This window comes from Nicotiana attenuata, chromosome 6 (assembly GCF_001879085.1).
Source record: "Nicotiana attenuata strain UT chromosome 6, NIATTr2, whole genome shotgun sequence".
In the NCBI taxonomy this organism is placed as follows: domain Eukaryota; kingdom Viridiplantae; phylum Streptophyta; class Magnoliopsida; order Solanales; family Solanaceae; genus Nicotiana; species Nicotiana attenuata.
In genome coordinates this window covers 384688-405239 of record NC_031994.1, presented here as the reverse complement: position 1 = coordinate 405239, position 20552 = coordinate 384688, and the positions used below count along the sequence as shown (strand labels likewise).

The 20552-nt window shown below is 40.6% G+C and overlaps 1 protein-coding gene and 2 long non-coding RNA genes across 3 annotated transcripts; all 3 read left to right on the top strand.

Annotated features, from left to right (window-relative positions):
* On the top strand, window positions 164-794 carry LOC109226443. The gene is made up of 2 exons (XR_002068052.1): window positions 164-283; window positions 400-794. It is a non-coding gene; the product is annotated as an uncharacterized LOC109226443 (long non-coding RNA).
* LOC109226442 lies at window positions 3154-14823 on the top strand. Its single transcript, XR_002068051.1, has 3 exons — window positions 3154-3315; window positions 14443-14550; window positions 14737-14823. It is a non-coding gene; the product is annotated as an uncharacterized LOC109226442 (long non-coding RNA).
* On the top strand, window positions 14915-15555 carry LOC109227557 (probable N-acetyl-gamma-glutamyl-phosphate reductase, chloroplastic). The gene is made up of 4 exons (XM_019392759.1): window positions 14915-14932; window positions 14975-15025; window positions 15110-15181; window positions 15424-15555. The coding sequence occupies exons 1-4, from the start codon at window positions 14915-14917 to the stop codon at window positions 15553-15555; spliced, it is 273 nt and encodes a 90-aa protein (XP_019248304.1).

Below are 20552 nucleotides of genomic sequence, written 5' to 3'. Positions count from 1 at the left end.
CAATTGGCGCAGAAGTTACTTGGCCTGTGTGCTACTGTGCTGAAGGTCAGGAGAACTTCATCTTCCATTTACTTAAGTACCATAGGATATGTAGTTCTATAGCTACAGTTCTTTGAATTTTGTCAATTGGCATTTGTTTTAACAATTGGAACATATACTGTAGGCTGCTGGAATAACTAGACCAACATCCGAGATAGGGATCTCAGCAGCTGAAGAAGCACTTGAGCAGCTCAAAAACAAATTGAATGCACTGGAAAGAGAACTACAAGATGCCAAATTTAAGGTAACATACTAACATCCATAATATTTCAATCATTTTGCTTCATTGAAAACCTCAAAACACAGTTTGTATCAAACTAACGATGCCAAGTCACTAACAAATTCTCTCACCTTTACCAGAATAAAATGACTAATGAACGAATCCGATTGTCTGAGATCATGCCACAATCTTCCCCTGTAAGAATAGATGAAAATGGACAGACTTCAAACAGAGGATCTTCCCCTCTAACAGTCTTTGATCGGTGAAGCTTCTTTACCAACTTAAAGAGGCAAAGTTTATCTGTACATTGTGTTAGTTTTTTGCTAGCAGTTTGTTCATATGTTCTTTTGTATATGTATACAGTTCTCCACAAAAGTTGAAGATTATGGAAATTCATAAATAGTGAATCCATGATTTTTGTAATATATTCCTTTGAAAGTATTTAGGTAATATATGTAATTCATTTATTTGTTAATCTCCAAGTGTAAACTTCTACAATGGCATTTTGGTTTATGTTGTACAATCACAGTGCTGTCACAATTATGTTTTATTGGTGAAAAAGACAATTTGGACGTAACAATTATTTCTCGTTCCATGTTAAACTCTACTCCAATTTTTTCTTCTCTCGCCGGTAAGTACTTATATTTTTTTAGGGAACTTACACAAATGTCCCAAATAAGTCTTAACTTACCAACCTCTTGTCATTAGTCATAGACTTACCAAAACTAGCCAAGCACATATAAAAATTGAAAAACCAAATAAATAAGGTTCTTTCTCTCAAAGAACCACATGCAAAAATCTCCTTCCATATTTTTAAGCATTATTAGCAACATTAGATGCAAGATGGAAAGGAAAATTCATGGATGAGGTAGAAAATAATGTGATAAAATGCAAAATAAAAATAAAATACATATTCCAAAATCTAAGCAATAAAGAAACTTTTTCAATGGGTATAGTTGAAATTCATTGAAAACATATAGGTAAGTCAATATACAAAATTTGAGGAAGATTGGAGGTGATTTGAATTGGTTTTGTATCAAAATTCGTAATTGAATCGAGTTCATAAAATTCTTCTGCGACACATGTATCACGCTCACAGGTATACATGTGATACATAATTGATACATATGTGATACACATCATTTTTTTCATGTTCAGTTTTTACTTTGAATTTTCAATTCAAACCCCCTCAAAACTTCACCAAATCATTCCAAAACTGAGATTCAAGCTCCTTAACCACAATTTCCATAATATTTTTATACCAAAAGTTTACTTTCCAATAAATGATAAAATTAAGTTGTACAACAGTGAATCAGGTAAATGGGTATAGAAACGGGTGGGATAATTTCCTTACAACATCCACTTAGCAGCCTATTCATTGCCTTAAAGTTGCTTTCCAATAAATGATAAAATTATTTGTCATGCTTGCTCGTCTTTGTTGAAAAAATAAGGTTGCAAGAACCACCTCAATAGTTAGTTATTTAATGACCTTGAGGTAAATGCAAATGATTCTTGAAAGAATAATTTTGTTGTCTTATATGCATAAGCTTTTTAAAATTCTCACAGGATAATATGTGTTGCGTATGCACGAACTGTAAATTGAAAATTACATAAATGTCAAGAGTTATGGTCATAACATACAAGTTGAAACGTGAGAATGAAATATATACTAAGAACATCGTTTCAAAGTAAATATTAGACGTGAGTACGATTGTATTACATGTTTGAACCTAATAACATCAAAATTAATTTCATTACACATTGTTACGTTACACTTACTGGCCTCAACTTCATAAATTTAGCAGATATCAAATAATGTTACATTAAAATTTCGTGTTACTCATCACACTCATGTATACTTTAATACAATAAAATTATTTTAAAAAAATTGTATTGATTGATATCGGATACACGTGCAATGCACGTATCCAATAACTAATAATAATAAAAAATATGAATCTTAGACTTCTTGGTCAACACCTCTCACTTGAATTTGGTAATCAACAAACCAAGGCTCATTAGCTAACTGACCAAAATACCAAACTATACTTTTGACCAATAATTTTAGGGTTTTCCGCTATAATACAAAACCAAAGTAATATGAACTTGTGTTGCACACTTGCACCAAATGGTAAGGAGTTTTAGAAAATACTTTATTACAACAACAATAATTACATATTTCGAACAAGTCAGAATTAATTATATGGATCTCTCCTCGACCCTCATCATATCACTTCATTAAAGCTCATCTCGAACTAATAGTATATCCAGAAAAAACAAAATTCCTGACTAATTAATTAATAGGGTTGCTTATCTAGATACTATTATTTCATTATGCTCTATTCTTGTTGAGCTGTATGGATTTCAAGAATTAATACCGTCACTCATTATGCTTTCTCAGTAATGAATTAAAAAGTCTATTTCTGATTTGTTTGACTTTTTATCCATCAATTATTTCACATTTTTCATAATAATGTTGTGTTGTATTTGATCAAAAGCAATTACATAGTACAATACTATAATATAAGCCCATACCCACGTTCTCAAGAATCACATGTCTTAAATTGGAGTAGGTGGAGTCGGGTCAATTGATCTTTATATATTCGACAGTTCTATACCCTTTACTCTTCTGTTTCCTGATTTTGCATAATTCATACTGGAAGTGTGAATCTACAATGTTTTCTTCATTGGCTGCAATCAGTTCAAGCCATTTCAATGGAGCTTCTTCCCTTTGCAAAATTCAGGTTAAGTATGCAATCTAAATGCTCAATTTTGAATCATCATTCATTTAATTCGCAACTGAAATCTCAACCAATCTCAAAATTAGTTAGGGTTAGCTTTATGAAATTTACCTTTCTATTTTCCTGCTTTCTGATTAATGAAGCGATTTGCAGGAGGAACCGAAGGTTAGTAAGGTTGGGAATTTCAGAATAAGAGCTACATCGATGGCGACATCATCGCCAGCGCAAGGCTTGCAGTTTGGGGAGGGTAAAGCTAACAAGTTGGACAAATTGCGTATTGGTGTGCTTGGAGCTAGTGGTTACACTGGTACTGAGGTCTGTACAATTTAATCTTGCTCTTTGTCGAATTGACCCGTTTCAGTTTATTGTTCCATTGAAGAAAGACGCAAATGAAGTGTGTGTTTAATGAAGAAAGACGCAAATGGAGAAAGCTACAAATATATGGACAAAAAAATTGAAGAAAATTTATGATAAAGTGAAATATCAATTGTTTAATTTTGTCTCTTCTATCCTTATGCTCATTGGCAAGGAAAAGTATGCCTTAGAGCCTTGATGACAACAATGAAGCGTCCCCTAAGCAAGGAGAAGCACTCAAAATGTTTTGAGCCTCGCTTCAGGACTTAACCGCGCCTTTGATAACACGCACTCGGCTAATGTAGCTGTTATGAACTTGGCTTGTGCAAGGTTTGTGGTTTACGCTACGATGGGAAAGTGACCTTTGCCACTACATTGTTGATCGTCGCGTGTTGTTAAAACAACCAAGGTAGTTTAAATGGTTCCTAATATTTAGGAGGACAAGTCGCTTTTCTTGCTATAATGTTTCAAAGAGATTAAACATGGTGAAATTTATCAAGGAACGATATGGAAAATGGATCTTCAGATTCTTCTAAAAATTTGTCTGGATAGTCAAGTCGTTTTTGGAGATCTTACATAGTGGAAGAAGATACTTATTATTCTAAATCGTGATATGCTCGAGAGGTGAGTTTTACTCTTGAGCATTAGAAGTTATGTGTTATGTGCGGGGTAACGATTAGAAAAAGTTATGCATTATGTATGGGATGAAAACTCTTCGAAGATAAATGAGAGAATAATCTTTCCCCACATTTTTTAATTTAACTGAAGGACCCAATATGGCTAAAATGTTAATGGCGCTTTTCTGTACCCATTTATCTAGGTAAGTTAATGTTCTCCTTCTGCAGCGCGTGCTATCATGTCATTTGGTTGCTTTTGCTTGGTTACATTATGTGACGATCCGACCCGTCGTCTCAGGAGTTACCGCCCTGTTTCCCCATTTTATGCTTCTTCATGTTTCATTATCAGTAATTGGTGTGTTAGAGTTGATTTGGATTGGTTTTGGTAGGAAATGAGACACTTAGTCTCTTTAAAGAAGGCTTGGTTTGGAAAAGTCAACCGGAGGTTGACTTATGAGTTATAGGGCTTGGATGTGATTTCCGGCGATTCGTTTAGCTTCGGGGGATGATTTGTGACTTAGGAGTGTGATCAAAATTGATTTTGGAGGTCCGGTGAAGAATTAGGCTTGAATTGGCAAAGTTAGTATTTCGGCGAATTCCGGTTGATCGGTGAGATTTTGATCCGAGGGTCGGAATGGAATTCCGAGAGTTGCAGTAGCTTCATTAGGTGATTTCGGATGAGTGTGCAAAATTTCAGGTGATTCAGAGGTGGTTTGGTTGGGTTTTGATCGAATGCGAGTTTCGGAAGAATTTGAGGAACTGGATTTGATGTAATTTGATGGTTATAGTGTTAATCGTAGTGTTTTGATGATTGGAGCAAGTTTGAATAAGGTATTGGATCATGTTTGTGTTTTTGGTTGAGGTCCCGGGGGCCTCGGGGTGAGATCGGATGGTTAAACGGTGAGTTTTGGAATTTTTGCATGTTAAAGGTCTGCTGGTATATGGTGTTTTTGCAACTGCGGTTATGGGACCGCAGGCGCGGTCACGCAGAAGCGAAGGGAGCATCGCAGAAGCGAGATCTTTTCGGGGCCATTGTTTCCGCAGAAGTTGTTGGGTAGCCGCATCTGCGAAGTCGCAGATGCGGGATTTTGCATCGCAGAAGCGGGTCTTGGATTTTTGGGATTTTCCGCAGAAGCGGAATGAGACCGCAGAAGCGGAAGTCGCAGAAGCGATATTTTACCGCAGATGCGGTAATGACTGGGCAGAATGGGTTTTAATGATATTTCATCCGCGAGTCTAAGTTATTTTCCTCCATTGTTGAACATCTTGAGAGATTTTTGGGAGCAATTGAAGAGGGTTTCGACTGGGATTGACTGGAGGTAAGTTTTATGAGTTAAAAACATGATTATTATGTGAAATTAACCTAGAAATTCATGGAAATTAAGCCTAAAATTGATGAACTAGGGCTTGAGTTTTTGATATTTCAAATTGGGATTTAATGGGTCATTTGAGCTCGGAATTGATAGTTCTTAGTATGTATGAACTCGTGAGAAGATGAGGAAACCACTGATGTTAAATTTTCTAATTTTCGAGAAGTGGGCACGGGGCTCGGGTTTTGCTAATTTCGAGATTTTTGCTATTTTTTGATTGTTTTCGATTGGGTATTGTCCCATTGGCATAATTTGATGTATTCGCTCTGATGTTGGATAGATTCGACGCGTGTGGAGGCGGTTTGAGGGGCAAAGGCGTCGCGAGCTAGAGATTTCACCGGTTCGAGGTGAGTAATGATTGTAAATGATATCCTGAGGGTTTGAAACCCCGGATTTGCACACCATAATGCTATATTGAGGTGACTTGCACGCCGGATAGCGAGCGTGGGGTAGAGCACCATTGGGGATTGTGACTTGGTCCGTCCCGATTGATGATTTTATCGCGTATTTGACTGAAACATATTTGTTATTATCATGATTTGGGCTGATTACCATATTTGGGCTTCGTGCCAATTATTTGAACCCTTCGGGGATTTTATCATTGTTTCCTCACTATTTAACATACTACTTGAACTCAGTCCTGTTAATTATACAGATTTACGAACTCAGCCGTTTTAGTTGAACATTGAGACTTAAATGATACTTTCCACTGTTAATTGGGCTGAGCACTACTATTTTTATTGATGCCCGGGGGGCTTATGATATTTTCTGGACTGAGTGAGGTTTTCAGGCCTCGAGCGTGAGGTGAGGAGGCTTTCAGGCCTCGAGTGATATGTGAGGAGGCTTTCAGGCCTCGAGTGATATGTGAGGAAGCTTTTAGGCTGCGAGTGTAATGTGAGAAGGCTTACAGGCCTCATGTTGATATGTACAGGCTTTCAGGCCTTATGATGATATAGCGATTGGGCTGTAGGAGACCCTCCGAAGTCTGCACCCCCACAGTGAGCGTGGGTACCCATGTGATTTGAGAGTGAGCCCGAGGGGCTGATGTTGTACTGTGTGACTGATACGGAGCCCGAGGGGCTGATAGTGTTCTGAGAGATATGATACTGTGCCCGAGGGGCTGATACTGTTCTGAGCGATTGATATATAGCCCGAGGGGCTGGTATTGTTTTGAGATATTGTCCGAGGGGCGAACTTTGATGTGCTCATCTTGCATATTTACTTATCTTTTTACCCGTTATACTGTGGTTTTTGTGCCCGAGGGGCGGATTTTTCCGTGCTTATCAGCACTAACTGTTTTGAAATCGTTTTAGTAATTATTGAAAAGATCATTTTTAAAAGAGATTTGAACTGAGCCAAGGTATTTCTAAAGATATCACATATTTCACTATTTTCTCAGAAACTTGTACCCGGCTTCTATACAGTATGTTGGTTGCTTACGTGATTTCTTGCTGCTCAGTTATTATTTACTTTTATTACTCACTGAGTTGGAGTACTCACTTTACCCCCTGCACCTCGCGTGCAGATGCAGGTAATTGTTCACCCGGTAGCGGGTTTTGAGCTGGTGGAAGATTTTGCTATCGTAGCTGAGCAAGGTGACCGCCAGCGTTCGCGGCACTGATTCATCTTCCTTTGATTCTAAATTTTATTCTGTATATTGCTGGCATTGTAGCTGTATTTAGACTCCTCTAGATGCTCGTGACTTGTGACACCCCGGTTTGGGTTGTGTTTGGTTGTACTTCCGCCAAATAATATTATTGAATCAACTTAAAAAATTGTTTATTCATGTTATCTATTTTTTTGAAAAAGGCAAATAGGGTTGGTTGGGTGGCCTTGTCTTCACGAGAGGCGCCATCACGACCGGAGCGGGGTTTGGGTCGTGACAAGTTGGTATCAGAGCCTAGGTTACTAGGTCTCATGAGTCATGAGCAGTTTTAGTAGAGTCTCGCGGATCGGTACGGAGACGTCTGTACTTATCCTCGAGAGGCTACAGAACCTTTAGGAAAACTTCACATTCTTGAATTCTTATCGTGCATCTTGATTCAGCTTGAAAAGAAACTCTTGAAATTCCTTCCACGCGTTTGTAGGAGCGCATGAGCGCTCGGTATCAGATGTGCCTTGACGGCTTGTGATTCCCCCATCGAGGGGCGAGATGTAATCCCCTTGAGCATATATTGGGCCAGTCTGGAGGACTTGAGGCCGGATCTTTGCCTATAGCTTGAGCACCGAGGTGCTGATTGTGTGAGTAAGTGATTTGAGCTTATATGTTCGATATTGTCCCTATTAGTGGAAGTGACGGCTGGATAGCCATATGATGAGTATGCTAGCGCTGCAAGATGTATCTATATGACTTGGTAGTGACGAAGAAGTCTGTTGGATGATAGATGAACTGTTAAGTGTTCGATTCCTATTGTGATTTGATGTGTAGCCCGAGTTATGGGCGCGTGAAGAATATTTTCGTGTCTCCTAGTTGGGGAGGGAAGTGCATTACATGTGGCGGTATGAGTTCAGACCCAGGAAGACTAAGTGACTGTGTAATGAGTATGACGGTGGAAGGTATGCAGAAATACTAAATTGAGGCAAAGCAGGTGGGTTATCTCCTGCGGAGTGTTCTTAAGTGGTATGATCCGTAGGGGTATGTTAGAAGATATCATGTGCAATTGAAAAGTACGTGTTGAAATTTGAAAATTCGGGTCGCTTAAGAGAGTGGACTCAACTGATGTGGGGATGAATGCGAGATTTGCAGAGGATTACAGTAATAGATGATCTGTGTTTTCACAAACTTGTAAATGATTTGAGTTTAATCTCACTATGGTATTGTGGCATCATTAGAGTAAAAGTGTTATGGGTTATTGAGTGTGTCCTGATATATGGCTTCGAGCCAAGGTGGGGAGGTTGCTGTTGATTAGCTGATTGCACGGTTATGTGCTATGTTGGTTCCGGTTGAGGCATGTTGGCGAATCAGTTCGGGTCGCGGAAATTGAGCCGAGGATGGCACGAGTGAAGCAAAATTGTGTTAGAGGTCATATTATGCTTTATAGAGTATGAGAATCACGTAATGTCTAGAGTGTTGTTGGTAAAGAATGCCCGGCGCATAGAGCGGGGAGTTGCCTGGTTGTATTAGGATGAGGATTTCATTTTGCGGCATCGGTGTGCCAAAGAGGCACGGGTGGTTTTGTTCGTTAGGTCAGGTAAGTTGCAGTTTGAATAAGAGAGAATGACTTTCGAAAATGGTTCTAATGTGTTCAAGAGTCTACAGGGAACAATCGGGTATCTTAAAGTTGCATGTGTGGTTAGAAACTGTGTTTTCATCGGAAGAGGTTCAGATTTGTGGTATTTCTATGTTAATTATGGGATTCTATGCATCAGTATCAGGAAAGCAAAGGCAACGGATTTAGATTCACCGGATGTTCTTCAGAATAAAGTGCTGCGGAATGTGGTGTTTTTGGGAATATTCGAGGGAGAGTATTCAGCGGCTTATGGGTTTCAGACAGTGTGGTTCATGCTTGGGTCTCGTGTGGTAAGCCTGGGTGAGGCATTGTGGTGCTACATCAAGGGGAAATATCAAATTGAGGATGGAACAGAAGGAAATTAGATGGGTGGAGTATCTTGATAGAAGACCGAATTGGTATGGTAAGGATGTGATTAATTCTTCGTGTGTGTTCAAGGCAATGAGTTCGTACAGGTATTTTGCAGCAAAGCTCTTGAGTTCTGACAACTTGTTTAGCTTGGTCTAGTTAGAAGGATTCAGTCCTGATAGTTTAGCTTGTGCAAATGGAATTGGGAGAGAATTCTTGTTGGGTTTCATCGTGGTTTGGAGATGTATATTTTCTATGGACATGCGGAGCATGGAGTGTGTAATGATTTTTCTTCTAGATGGGATCAATGGAAGTTCTAGACTAGTTGAGTGCGTCGATGTCTGCGGCGCGGAAGGGAGATAAAAGTTTTCATGTTATCCTTGGATGGTATGGTATATGCGGTATGCTGTAGAGGACCGAGACTGGCGTGTGCGAGGTTTCAGTTCAGTTCTGAAAAGAAGTTCATAAAACTCCTAGGCAACGGGTAGCCTCAGATAATCAAGGAAATGGTACTGCTAAATGGGAGGGACTTGATGAGAGTATTTGTCTCGGAAATGGGTAATGTGGCTTAACTGATAGTACTTCAGTAGTATTGCGGTGCTTTCTTGTTAGGTCAATCGCCGATATCTGATTTTGTTTGATGGCACAAGGGAAATATTAGAATATCTTTCGTGGAATGATTGGGTACTTGAGGTGTGATATATATTCATACGGCGGAATTCGGGATCAGGTATGGTGATTCGTGTGCTATATGGAGTTGGAGACTGGGAGTTCTCAGGTACAGACTATGTAGTGGTTGTGGATCGTGGGTATCGGCGCCGTTTAGCGGCTACTGGGATTTGGAGGCCCGAGTGGATCTTTCTTTGCCTGGTATGTTAGATTTTGGATATGATGTTGGCGTGTAGACTGGTTGTCTCAGTGTTGGGTTATTCTAGATTATTGCGCTATAGGCTATGCCGGAAAACACCACGGGTTGAGTGGCGAGGTGCATTGGATTATGTTCTAACAGAGTGGTTTATATTTCAAAGACTAAGCGGACGGCTGGGAAGAATTGCTTTTCTTAATTGGGCCTTCGTGATGGATGTCACTGCAGAGGTTTCTACCATTGATTCAGTTCCGGTATTGAGGCACTTTTCGGATGCGTTTCTTGTGGCCGGGCATGTCGCCGGGCGAGGTTGTGGATTTCAATATTGATTTGGTGTCGGGCACCGTATCGTACGGCTCCGGCAGGAGTTGTAGTAGTGGAAGGAGAAACTTCAGGCTCCTTGGTAATGAGTTCGTTGGCAGGCTGATGTGGCTACGTATTCAGCTTGAGTTGCTTTTTGGCGTTGTGAGGCGTTATAATTCGTTGGTTATGGGCACATATGGTGCGGTTCTATTGGGGATTCATAGTGAAAGTCGAGCGGGAAGAGTAATTGGGTGTTGCTCCGTAAATGGAGTGTTGGTTATGACCTATCAGGTTGCATGTCGTATGTTATCTGTTTCACTGTGGGTGTAATGAATTGCTTGGGTTCCAGACATCAAACTGTGTGTGGCTGTCGATTTTGAGCATAGTGACTTGAGGTGTTTCATGTGTAACAGTGTTTGGATAGGATCGTACATTGTGGCGAGGCCACGTGGAGATATGACCTTTCAGGGTAGATTCAGGTGTTCTATTTCTATGATGTGAGACGAGGTCTCAGCCTTGTGTGGTGATGGTATTGATGAGCTTGAGGTAAAGCTCTTTCGTTTGAGTCATTTTCATGATTTGAGTATATTCAGATCGTTTCTTATTGGTGCGCGTATTATGCAAGTTGTGGCTTAGGCCTGTATTTAGGTGTCATATCACCAGGGTAGTGTGTTGGATTCGAGATGATCGTTGGGGTCACTAATGAATACGAACGGATTGATTTCAGCTTGTTGGACGGATAATATCGAGGTTCGGCTCGGAATCTGCTCTGGTATTAGTCAAAGGGAAGTGGCTTCATGAATGGTTGATCTGAGAAATGGTTACGGTTTATTGCGTGTTTCATTTATCGTTGGCAGTATATGAAAGTGTTGGAATAAGACCTTAGTTGATAAGAGGTTTTCTACCGGTATTCGGGTGTTGTGGGAAACTGTTGTGAATAGAAGTTATCGTTTCGAGTGTTTGGGTTACGTAGGATATCATGTGATTGCACCTGAGGTTGCAGGTATGGGTTATTACAGCTGGTTCGGGTTTATTCCGAATATAGATGTGAGGTTCTGATCTTGTGTATGATTTCGGAAAGTTCAATGTGGTTCTATGGTTTATGGACCAGATGGATTGTGGAAATTTTAGTTATGTTGTGTTATCGGACCTATGCGAGATAGGGTGACGTGGGATCACCCCCGGGTATATGCTTGGTAAGGTCATTCAGCTATTCGTTGGCTTCTAGGACAACTCTGGGTACGCCCGAGGACGAGCGTTTGTTTAAGTTGGGGAGGATGTGACGACCCGACCCGTCGTCTCAGGAGTTACAGCCCCGTTTCCCCCATTTTATGCTTCTTCATGTTTCATTATCAGTAATTGGTGTGTTAGAGTTGATTTGGATTGGTTTTGGTAGGAAATGAGACACTTAGTCTCTTTAAGCAAGGCTTGGTTTGGAAAAGTCAATCGGAGGTTCACATATGAGTTATAGGGCTCAGATGTGATTTCCGGTGATTCGGTTAGCTTCGGGGGATGATTTGTGACTTAGGAGTGTGATCGGAATTGATTTTGGAGGTCCGGTGTAGAATTAGGCTTGAATTGGCGAAGTTAGTATTTCGGCGAATTCCGGTTGAAAGGTGAGATTTTGATTCGTGGGTCGGAATGGAATTCCGAGAGTTGCAGTAGCTTCGTTAGGTGATTTGGGATGTGTGTGCAAAATTTCAGGTGATTCGGAGGTGGTTTGGTTGGGTTTTTGATCGAATGCGAGTTTCGGAAGAATTTGAGGAACTTAGGCTTGGATTTGATGTAATTTGATGGTTATTGTGTTAATCGTGGTGTTTTGATGATGGGAGAAGTTTGAATAAGGTATTGGATCATGTTTGTGTTTTTGGTTGAGGTCCCGGGGGCCTCGGGGTGAGATCGGATGGTTAAACGGAGAGTTTTGGAATTTTTGCATGTTAAAGGTCTGCTGGTATCTGGTGTTTTCGCACCTGCGGTTATGGGACCGCAGGTGCGGTCACGCAGAAGCGAAGGGAGGATCGCAGAAGCGAGATTTTGTCGGGGCCACTGTTTTCGCAGAAGCGCTTGGGTAGCCGCATCTGCGAAGTCGCAGATGCGGGATTTTGCGTCGCAGAAGCGGGTCTTGGATTTTTGGGATTTTCCGCAGAAGTGGAATGAGACCGCAGAAGCGGAAGTCGCGGAAGCGACATTTTACCGCAGATGCGGTAATGACTGGACAGAATGGGTTTTAATGATATTTCATCCGCGAGTCTAAGTTATTTTCCTCCATTGTTGAACATCTTGAGAGCTTTTTGGGAGCAATTGAAGAGGGTTTCGACTGGGATTGACTGGAGGTAAGTTTTATGAGTTAAAAACATGATTATTATGTGAAATTAACCTAGAAATTCATGGAAATTAAGCCTAAAATTGATGAACTAGGGCTTGAGTTTTTGATATTTTAAATTGGGATTTAATGGGTCATTTGAGCTCGGATTTGAGAGTTCTTAGTATGTATGAACTCGTGAGAAGATGAGGAATCCATTGATGTTAAATTTTCTGTGAGAAGTGGGCCCGGGGCTCGGTTTTGCTAATTTCGAGATTTTTGCTATTTTTCGATTGTTTTCGATTGGGTATTGTCCCATTGGCATATTGTGATGTATTCGCTCTGATGTTGGATAGATTCGACGCGCGTGGAGGCGGTTTGAGGGGCAAAGGCATCGCGAGCTAGAGATTTTACCTGTTCGAGGTGAGTAATGATTGTAAATGATATCCTGAGGGTTAGAAACCCCGGATTTGCACACCATAATGCTATATTGAGGTGACTTGCACGCCGGATAGCGAGCGTGGGGTAGAGCACCGTTGGGGATTGTGACTTGGTCCGTCCCGATTGATGATTTTATCGCGTATTTGACTGAAACATATTTGTTATTATCATGATTTGGGTTGATTGCCATATTTGGGCTTCGTGCCAATTATTTGAACCCTTCGGGGATTTTATCACTGTTTCCTCACTATTTGACATACTACTTGAACTCAGTCCTGTTGATTATACTGATTTACGAACTCAGCCGTTTTAATTGAACTTTGAGACTTAAATGATACTTTCCATTGTTAATTGGGATGAGCACTACTATTTTTATTGATGCCCGAGGGGCTTATGATATTTTCTGGACTGCGTGAGGCTTTCAGGCCTCGAGCGTGAGGTGAGGAGGCTTTCAGGCCTCGAGTGATATGTGAGGAGGCTTTCAGGTCTCGAGTGATATGTGAGGAGGCTTTCAGGCCTCGAGTGTAATGTGAGAAGGCTTACAAGCCTCATGTTGATATGTACAGGCTTTCAGGCCTTATGATGATATAGCGCTTGGGCTGTAGGAGCCCCTCCGGAGTCTGCACCCCCACAATGAGCGCGGGTACCCATTTGATTTGAGAGTGAGCCCGAGGGGCTGATGTTGTACTGTGTGACTGATACGGAGCCCGAGGGGCTGATACTGTTTTGAGAGATGTGATACTGTGCCCGAGGGGCTGATACTGTTCTGAGTGATTGATATTGAGCCCGAGGGGCTGGTACTATTTTGAGATATTGTCCGAGGGGCGAACTTGGATGTGCTCATCTTGCATATTTACTTGTCTTTTTACCTGTTATATTGTGGTATTTGTGCCCGAGGGGCGGATTTTTCCGTGCTTATCAGCACTAACTATTTTGAAATCGTTTTCGTTATTATTGAAAAGATCATTTTTAAAAGAGATTTGAACTGAGCCAAGGTATTTCTAAAGATATCATAGATTTCACTGTTTTCTCATAAACTTGTACCCGGCTTCTATACAGTATGTTGGTTGCTTACGTGATTTCTTGCTGATCGGTTATTATTTACTTTTATTACTCACTGAGTTGGAGTACTCACTTTACTCCCTGCACCTCGCGTGCAGATGCAGGTAATTATTCACCCGGTAGCGGGTTTTGAGCTGGTGGAAGATTTTGCTATCGTAGCTGAGCAAGGTGACCGGCAGCGTTCGTGGCACCGAATCTTCTTCCTTTGATTCTAAATTTTATTCTGTATATTGCTGGCCTTGTAGTATTATTTAGACTCCTCTAGATGCTCGTGACTTGTGACACCCCGGTTTGGGCAGTGTTTGGTTGTACTTCCGCCAAATAATATTATTGAATCGTCTTTAAAAATTGTTGATTCATGTTATCTATTTTTATGAAAAAGGCAAATAGGGTTGGTTGGCTGGGCTTGTCTTCCTGAGAGGCGCCATCACGACCGGAGCGGGGTTTGGGTCGTGACACATTATGCTCTTGTTTTCATATATCATTAGATGTATCATGACCATCCCTCCATTCTATGATTTTCGCTTGACAAGTATAAAACTTGTTGCAGATCATCAGACTCCTGGCAAATCATCCACATTTTCAGATTACTTTGATGACCGCTGACAGGAAAGCTGGCCAATCAATATAATCGGTTTTTTCTCACCTAGTCACACAAGTATGGATATTCATATTCACTTACTTCTATTCTTTCTTATGCTTTTTGGAATTTGAATTGATGTTATATAGGACCCAAAAGTATTAATTTTACTTCCTCTATATTTTTTGTGCATTTTCAATTTAGACCATGAAGTATTAATTTTACGTCCTCTATATCTTTTCCTTATCAACCATTCCCCTTTAGGATCTTCCGAGTCTGGTTGATGTTAAGGATGCAGATTTCTCTGCTGTGGAAGCTGTTTCTTGTTGTTTGCCACATGGTACAACTCAGGTTTGTAGCAATTCCATATCTCAGATTTTCCAAAATCAATCAGCCTCTTATCAAAGGAAGAGTGGTCTCATTTTGCGTATCATAAATTCTAATGGAGATCTTGAGACTTGTATTTAAGTTTTTAATTTTTTTAATTAGTTACATTTTGCAGAAAATTATCAAAAGTCTTCCCACAAATCTAAAGATTGTTGATCTTTCTGCGGTATGCATTCAGATTATACTTCAGTTATACTTCTCTGCATCTCAAAAAATTTCTATTCTTACTATCATCATCATGGTCATGTAGGACTTTAGATTGCGAGATATTGTTGAGTATGAGGAATGGTATGGCCAGCCTCACAAAGCAACAACTTTGCAGGTAGAGTAGTCGATTTCTTCTCTCCCTCGTTCCAGAAAAATGAAAAAAATAAAAGGAACTTCATGTTTGATACAAATATATAGTGTTATATGAAGGTTTACAACCAGAGTCCTAACCAGAAAATTTGGAGTATCATATGCGAAAATGAGAGAATTCTTTCATTAGTTTTCCTCCAATTGAGTATCTTCTTATGGCCAATATAAGCTCAGCAGTTTGAATGAGTATTCCGTTGACTGATGCAGCAAGAATCAGTCTATGGCTTGACTGAGATTTCGAGGAGAGAAATTCAAAGTGCTCGTCTGGTTGCAAATCATGGTTGTTATCCGACATCTGTTCAACTTCCTCTTATTCCCTTGATAAAGGTTTGCATCTAAGTTGAAAACCAAAGCGTATATTTCACGTGCATTTGACTTTGGGGACTCAACACAGGGTTTGGGTCCGTCTAGGACAGGTATACCCAAAATAACAGACCATCTTGATACATCCTATGTGCTACATGTTGCATTTCTTCAAGGGTAAAAGGGTCATTTGGCTAACCAATGATAGTTGAGGGCAAATAAAAAAGAAAAGAAAAAAGAGAGGGTGAAGTGTGAAAATAAAGCAAGTAAAGCAAGAAGTGTGAAAAGATTTTGTACTTTTTCATCATTTTCCGAAAATCAAAAATCAAAAAAGAGGAAAAAGAAAATCCAAAAAAGAGTTTACATGTTTCATCATTATTCAAAAAAAAAAGACAAAAAAAATATATTTTCTTTAAATTAGTTATTTTTTTTTAATTCTTGCCTGTATCCAATCTGCTGGAACTACGCATACCTGATTCTCGTCTTTTGGGGCGTGATACGTAGGCAACCCACATAGGGTCCGGTCTTCCTAGTAAATCTTAGGTTCTTGGCTTCGCGGGGTCTTAGCCAAATCTTACATTTTTAGCCATATAAGTTAATTTTGGAAAAATAGTCACAATCATGTCTTGCACGTGTCTAGTAGGGAATGCTATTGTCTCACATAATGTAGGTTGAAGTTTTCTGATACATGTGTGGATCTACTTATCGGAGTTTGGGCATGATAGATACCCCAGGACCACTGCATTCAGGAGCTGCCTGAGGAGTTTTTTTTTATGTTTTTGAGTCTATTGCTCATCTTTTGCTTTCTAGTCCTGTATTGTAGTATTTAGTCATTTAGTTAATGCTAGAGTCTGTCATAGTCCAGTTAAGTTTGTCGAGTCTTTTGTTATTATTTCCTATTTTGCATTTGAAAATGTATTATAAATCAAAATTCCAAAAAAGAGATATTTTGCGTTTTTTATTTCTGTTAGAATTGTTTTTAGAAATACTACTCCTAAAAATTTAAAAAAAGAAGAAGCTTGAGGTGGTTTTATTTTACGAAATTAATATCTAGAACTCAAAAAAAATTTCTTTTATATTTCTTTCGTATATTAAGACTAAAAATTCAAAAAAAAGTATCACGATCCAGAATCTCCACCTTCGGGAGTCGTGATGGCGCCTACTCGTAGAAGCTAGGCAAGCCACGCATTTAGAATCCATAAGTACTTTTGTTTCAACTCCATTATTAATAATTTCATTAACAGGATATAAATAATTAATCAACAACGAAATTTGTAATTTAGCGGAAGATTTAGATGAAATAAACCAAAATGGTAAGAGAATCCACATATGTCTCTACCCAGAACTGGTGTCACAACGTATACGGACTATCTAAGAGTACTACATACAAGTATCTGAAACAAAGAAATAAAGTCTGTCTCGGGTACAAAAGTAAACAGTGCATCAACATAGATAGAAGAGATGTCGGGCCTGCGGACGCCTGCAGGACTACCTCGGGATCTCACGGGCTGAAGGCTGACTCCCGAACTAATGCTGACCACCTTATACTGCTCCGGTATCTGCACATAAGTGCCAAGTGTAGTATCAGCACAACCGACCCCATGTGCTGGTAAGTGCCTAGCCTAACCTCGGCAAAGTAGTGACGAGGCTAGACCAGACCACCGCATAAACCTGTGCAGTTATATATATATATATATATAGCGGAAACAGAAATATAGAGATAACCAGTCAATATGGTAGGGGAGCATGCTCTGGGGAAAAGTAACAATTGCAAGTAAAAGTCATCAAGTAACGAAGGAAACAACATAACTCAGACATCAATAAAGAATCAGAAAGCAGCAAGTGCACGGCATCACCCTTCGTGCTTTAACACTCTTCCTCACCCAAACAGCAATCATAAACAAGGGGCAAGGGAATAAACAGGAATAATAATAGAAATTCCGGCAAGGATCACAATTAAACAATTAACTCCCGACAAAGGTAACAACATCAACAAAGCAATAATGTCCCGACAAGGAACAATTAAATACGCTTTCTCTTTCTCTCACTTTTATTTCATAACTCACTTTACCACTTGAGCCAATGCTCCATAGGGTTCAATTATCTCATATACTTTCACAACTGTAATATAACTCGAGTCAATTCTCCTCGATGTTCATAGGTCACAATTTCCTTCCACAAGCTTTTCACAACAATTAGGAATCACCACTAAGGCATGAGAGATACAACGAAATCAAGATATTCGCGATGTAAAGACTCACGGTCATGCTTGACACCGATGTATAGATACTCGTCACCATGCCTATATGTCGTACACGATAATTACCACATAGCAAATAGGACTCAGCTCCTAATCCCTCAAGCTAAGGTTAGACCAACCACTTACCTCGACACCTTGAACACAACTCAAGTCTCAATGATAGTTTTACCCCTTGATTCCACCACCAATCCTCTCGAATCTAGCCACAAGTTACTTAATTACATTAGTAAATGCTAAATGAATTAAACCCAATGAATGAAAATGAGTTTTCCAAAGTTTTACCCAAAAAGTCAAAAATCGCCCCCGGGCCCACATGGTCAAAACCCGAGGTTCGAACCAAAACCCGATTAACCATTCCCCTATGAACTCGAATATATAATTTGTTTTGAAATCGGACCTTAAATTGAGGTCCAAATCCCCAATTTTTGAAAAACCTAGGTTCCACCCAAAACACCCAATTTCCCCATGAAAATCTTTGATTCTACATTGAAATCATGTTACAATATGTTAAGGAGTGAAGAAAATAAGTTAGAAATCACTTACCAATCGTTTTGGAGAAGAAACAATGTTTGAAAAATCGCCTCTTATGTTTTTGGGGTTTTGAAAAATGAAAAATGACTGAAAATACCGTCCATTTGTACCCCTCTCAGAGCCCCTGTGCGGACCGTACAAAACGAACCGCGGCCGCACAGCCCTGGTCCTGAGGGTAAGGTCTCTGGACCTTGCTGTGTGGACTACATAAAATCGACTGCGGTCGCACAGCCTCCACCGCGGACCACACGAAGGCTAGCGCGACCGCGCTGGACCCTCCGCAGTCGCACGCGATTTCTCGCGGACCGCACAAGTGGGTCAAGAGGCCTTCAACTTCCTGAACCTGCAACATCTGATTCCTAAGCCTAAGGCATCCCGGAACCTACCCCGAAACTCACCCGAGCCCTCGTAACTCCAAACTAAACATACGTACTAACTCAATAACATCATACAAACTTATCCGTGCGATTAAATTGCCAAATGACATCATAAACATCGAATTAAACCTCAAAATCCATGAATTCCTTCAAACTTCATAAAACAACAAATCTTCCAATTTAGGTCCGAATCGTGTCGAACGACGTTCGTTTTTCACCAAATTTTACAGGAAGTACTTATGATATATATAAGACCTGTACCAGGCGCCGGAACCAAAATACGGGCCCGATACCATAGCTTTCTAATCGAATTTCATTTCAAAGTTTCTTAAACATTTCCATAAAACAATTTCTTTCAAAAATTCATTTCTCGGGCTTGGGACCTCGGAATTCGATTCCGGGCATACGCCCAAGTCCCATATTTTCCTACGGACACTCTGGGACCATCAAATCACGGGTCCGGGTCTGTTTGCCCAAAATGTTGACCAAAGTTAAATTTATTCATTTTAACATCAAAACTTAGCATTTTTCACAAAATTTCATATTTCAGCTTTCCGGCTACGCGCCCGGACTGCACACGCAAATAGAGGTGACTCTAAATGAGGTTTCAAGGCCTCAGAGCCATAAAATTTAATTTAAAACAAGTGATGACTGTTTGGGTCATCACATTCTCCACCTCTAAAACAACTGTTCGTCCTCGAACGGACAGAAGAAGGAAGTACCCGAGTCGGGGAAAAGATGAGGATAACGGCCCCGCATATCGGACTCAAACTCCCAGGTCGATGCCTCAGGAGGCTGACATCTCCACTGAACACGAACAGAAAGGAAACTCTTCGACCTCAACTGACGAACCTGCTGGTCTAGAATTGCCACCGGCTCCTCCTCATAGGACAAGTCCTTGTCCAACTGGACAGTGCTGAAATCTAACACTTGGGCTAGATTGTCGTGATACCTCTGAAGCATGGACACATGAAATACTGGATGCACGGCTGATAAGCTCGGCGGCAAAGCAAGTCTATAAGCAACTTCTCCCACTCGATCAAGAATCTCAAACTGACCAATGAACCTAGGGCTAAGCTTGCACTTCTTCCCAAATCTCATCACGCCCTTCATAGGCGACACTCGGAGCAATACTTGCTCACCAACCATGAAAGCCACGTCTCGAACCTTACAGTCTACATAGCTTTTTTGCCTGGACTGAGCCAAACGAAGGCTATCCTGAATGATCCCGACCTTGCCCAAGGCCTCATGAACCAAATCTGTACCCAACAACCGAGCCTCCCCCGACTCAAACCATCCAACCGGAGATCGACACAGCCTACCATATAAAGCCTCATAAGGAGCCATCTGGATACTTGACTGATAGCTGTTGTTGTAGGCAAACTCTGCTAATGGCAAAAACTGATCCCACGAACCTCTAAGGTCAATAACGCAAGCTTGGAGCATATCCTCCAAAATCTAAATAGTCTTCTCTGACTGACCGTCCGTTTGGGGATGAAATGTTGTGCTCAACTCAACCCGTGTGCCCAACTCTCGCTGAACTGCTCTCCAGAAGCGCGAGGTAAACTGCGTACCCCGGTCCGAAATGATAGATATGGGCACACCATGAAGGCGAACAATCTCCCGAATGTAGATCTCAGCTAACCTCTCAGAAGAATAGGTGACTCCCACCAGAATGAAATGTGCTGACTTGTCAGCCTATCAACAATGACCCATACTGCGTCGAACTTCTTTCGAGTCTGCGGGAGTCTAGTAACGAAGTCCATAGTGATCTGCTCCCACTTCCACTCGGGAAGTTCGATCCTCTGAAATAAACCACCAGGCCTCTAATGCTCGTACTTGACCTGCTGACAATTTAGACAATG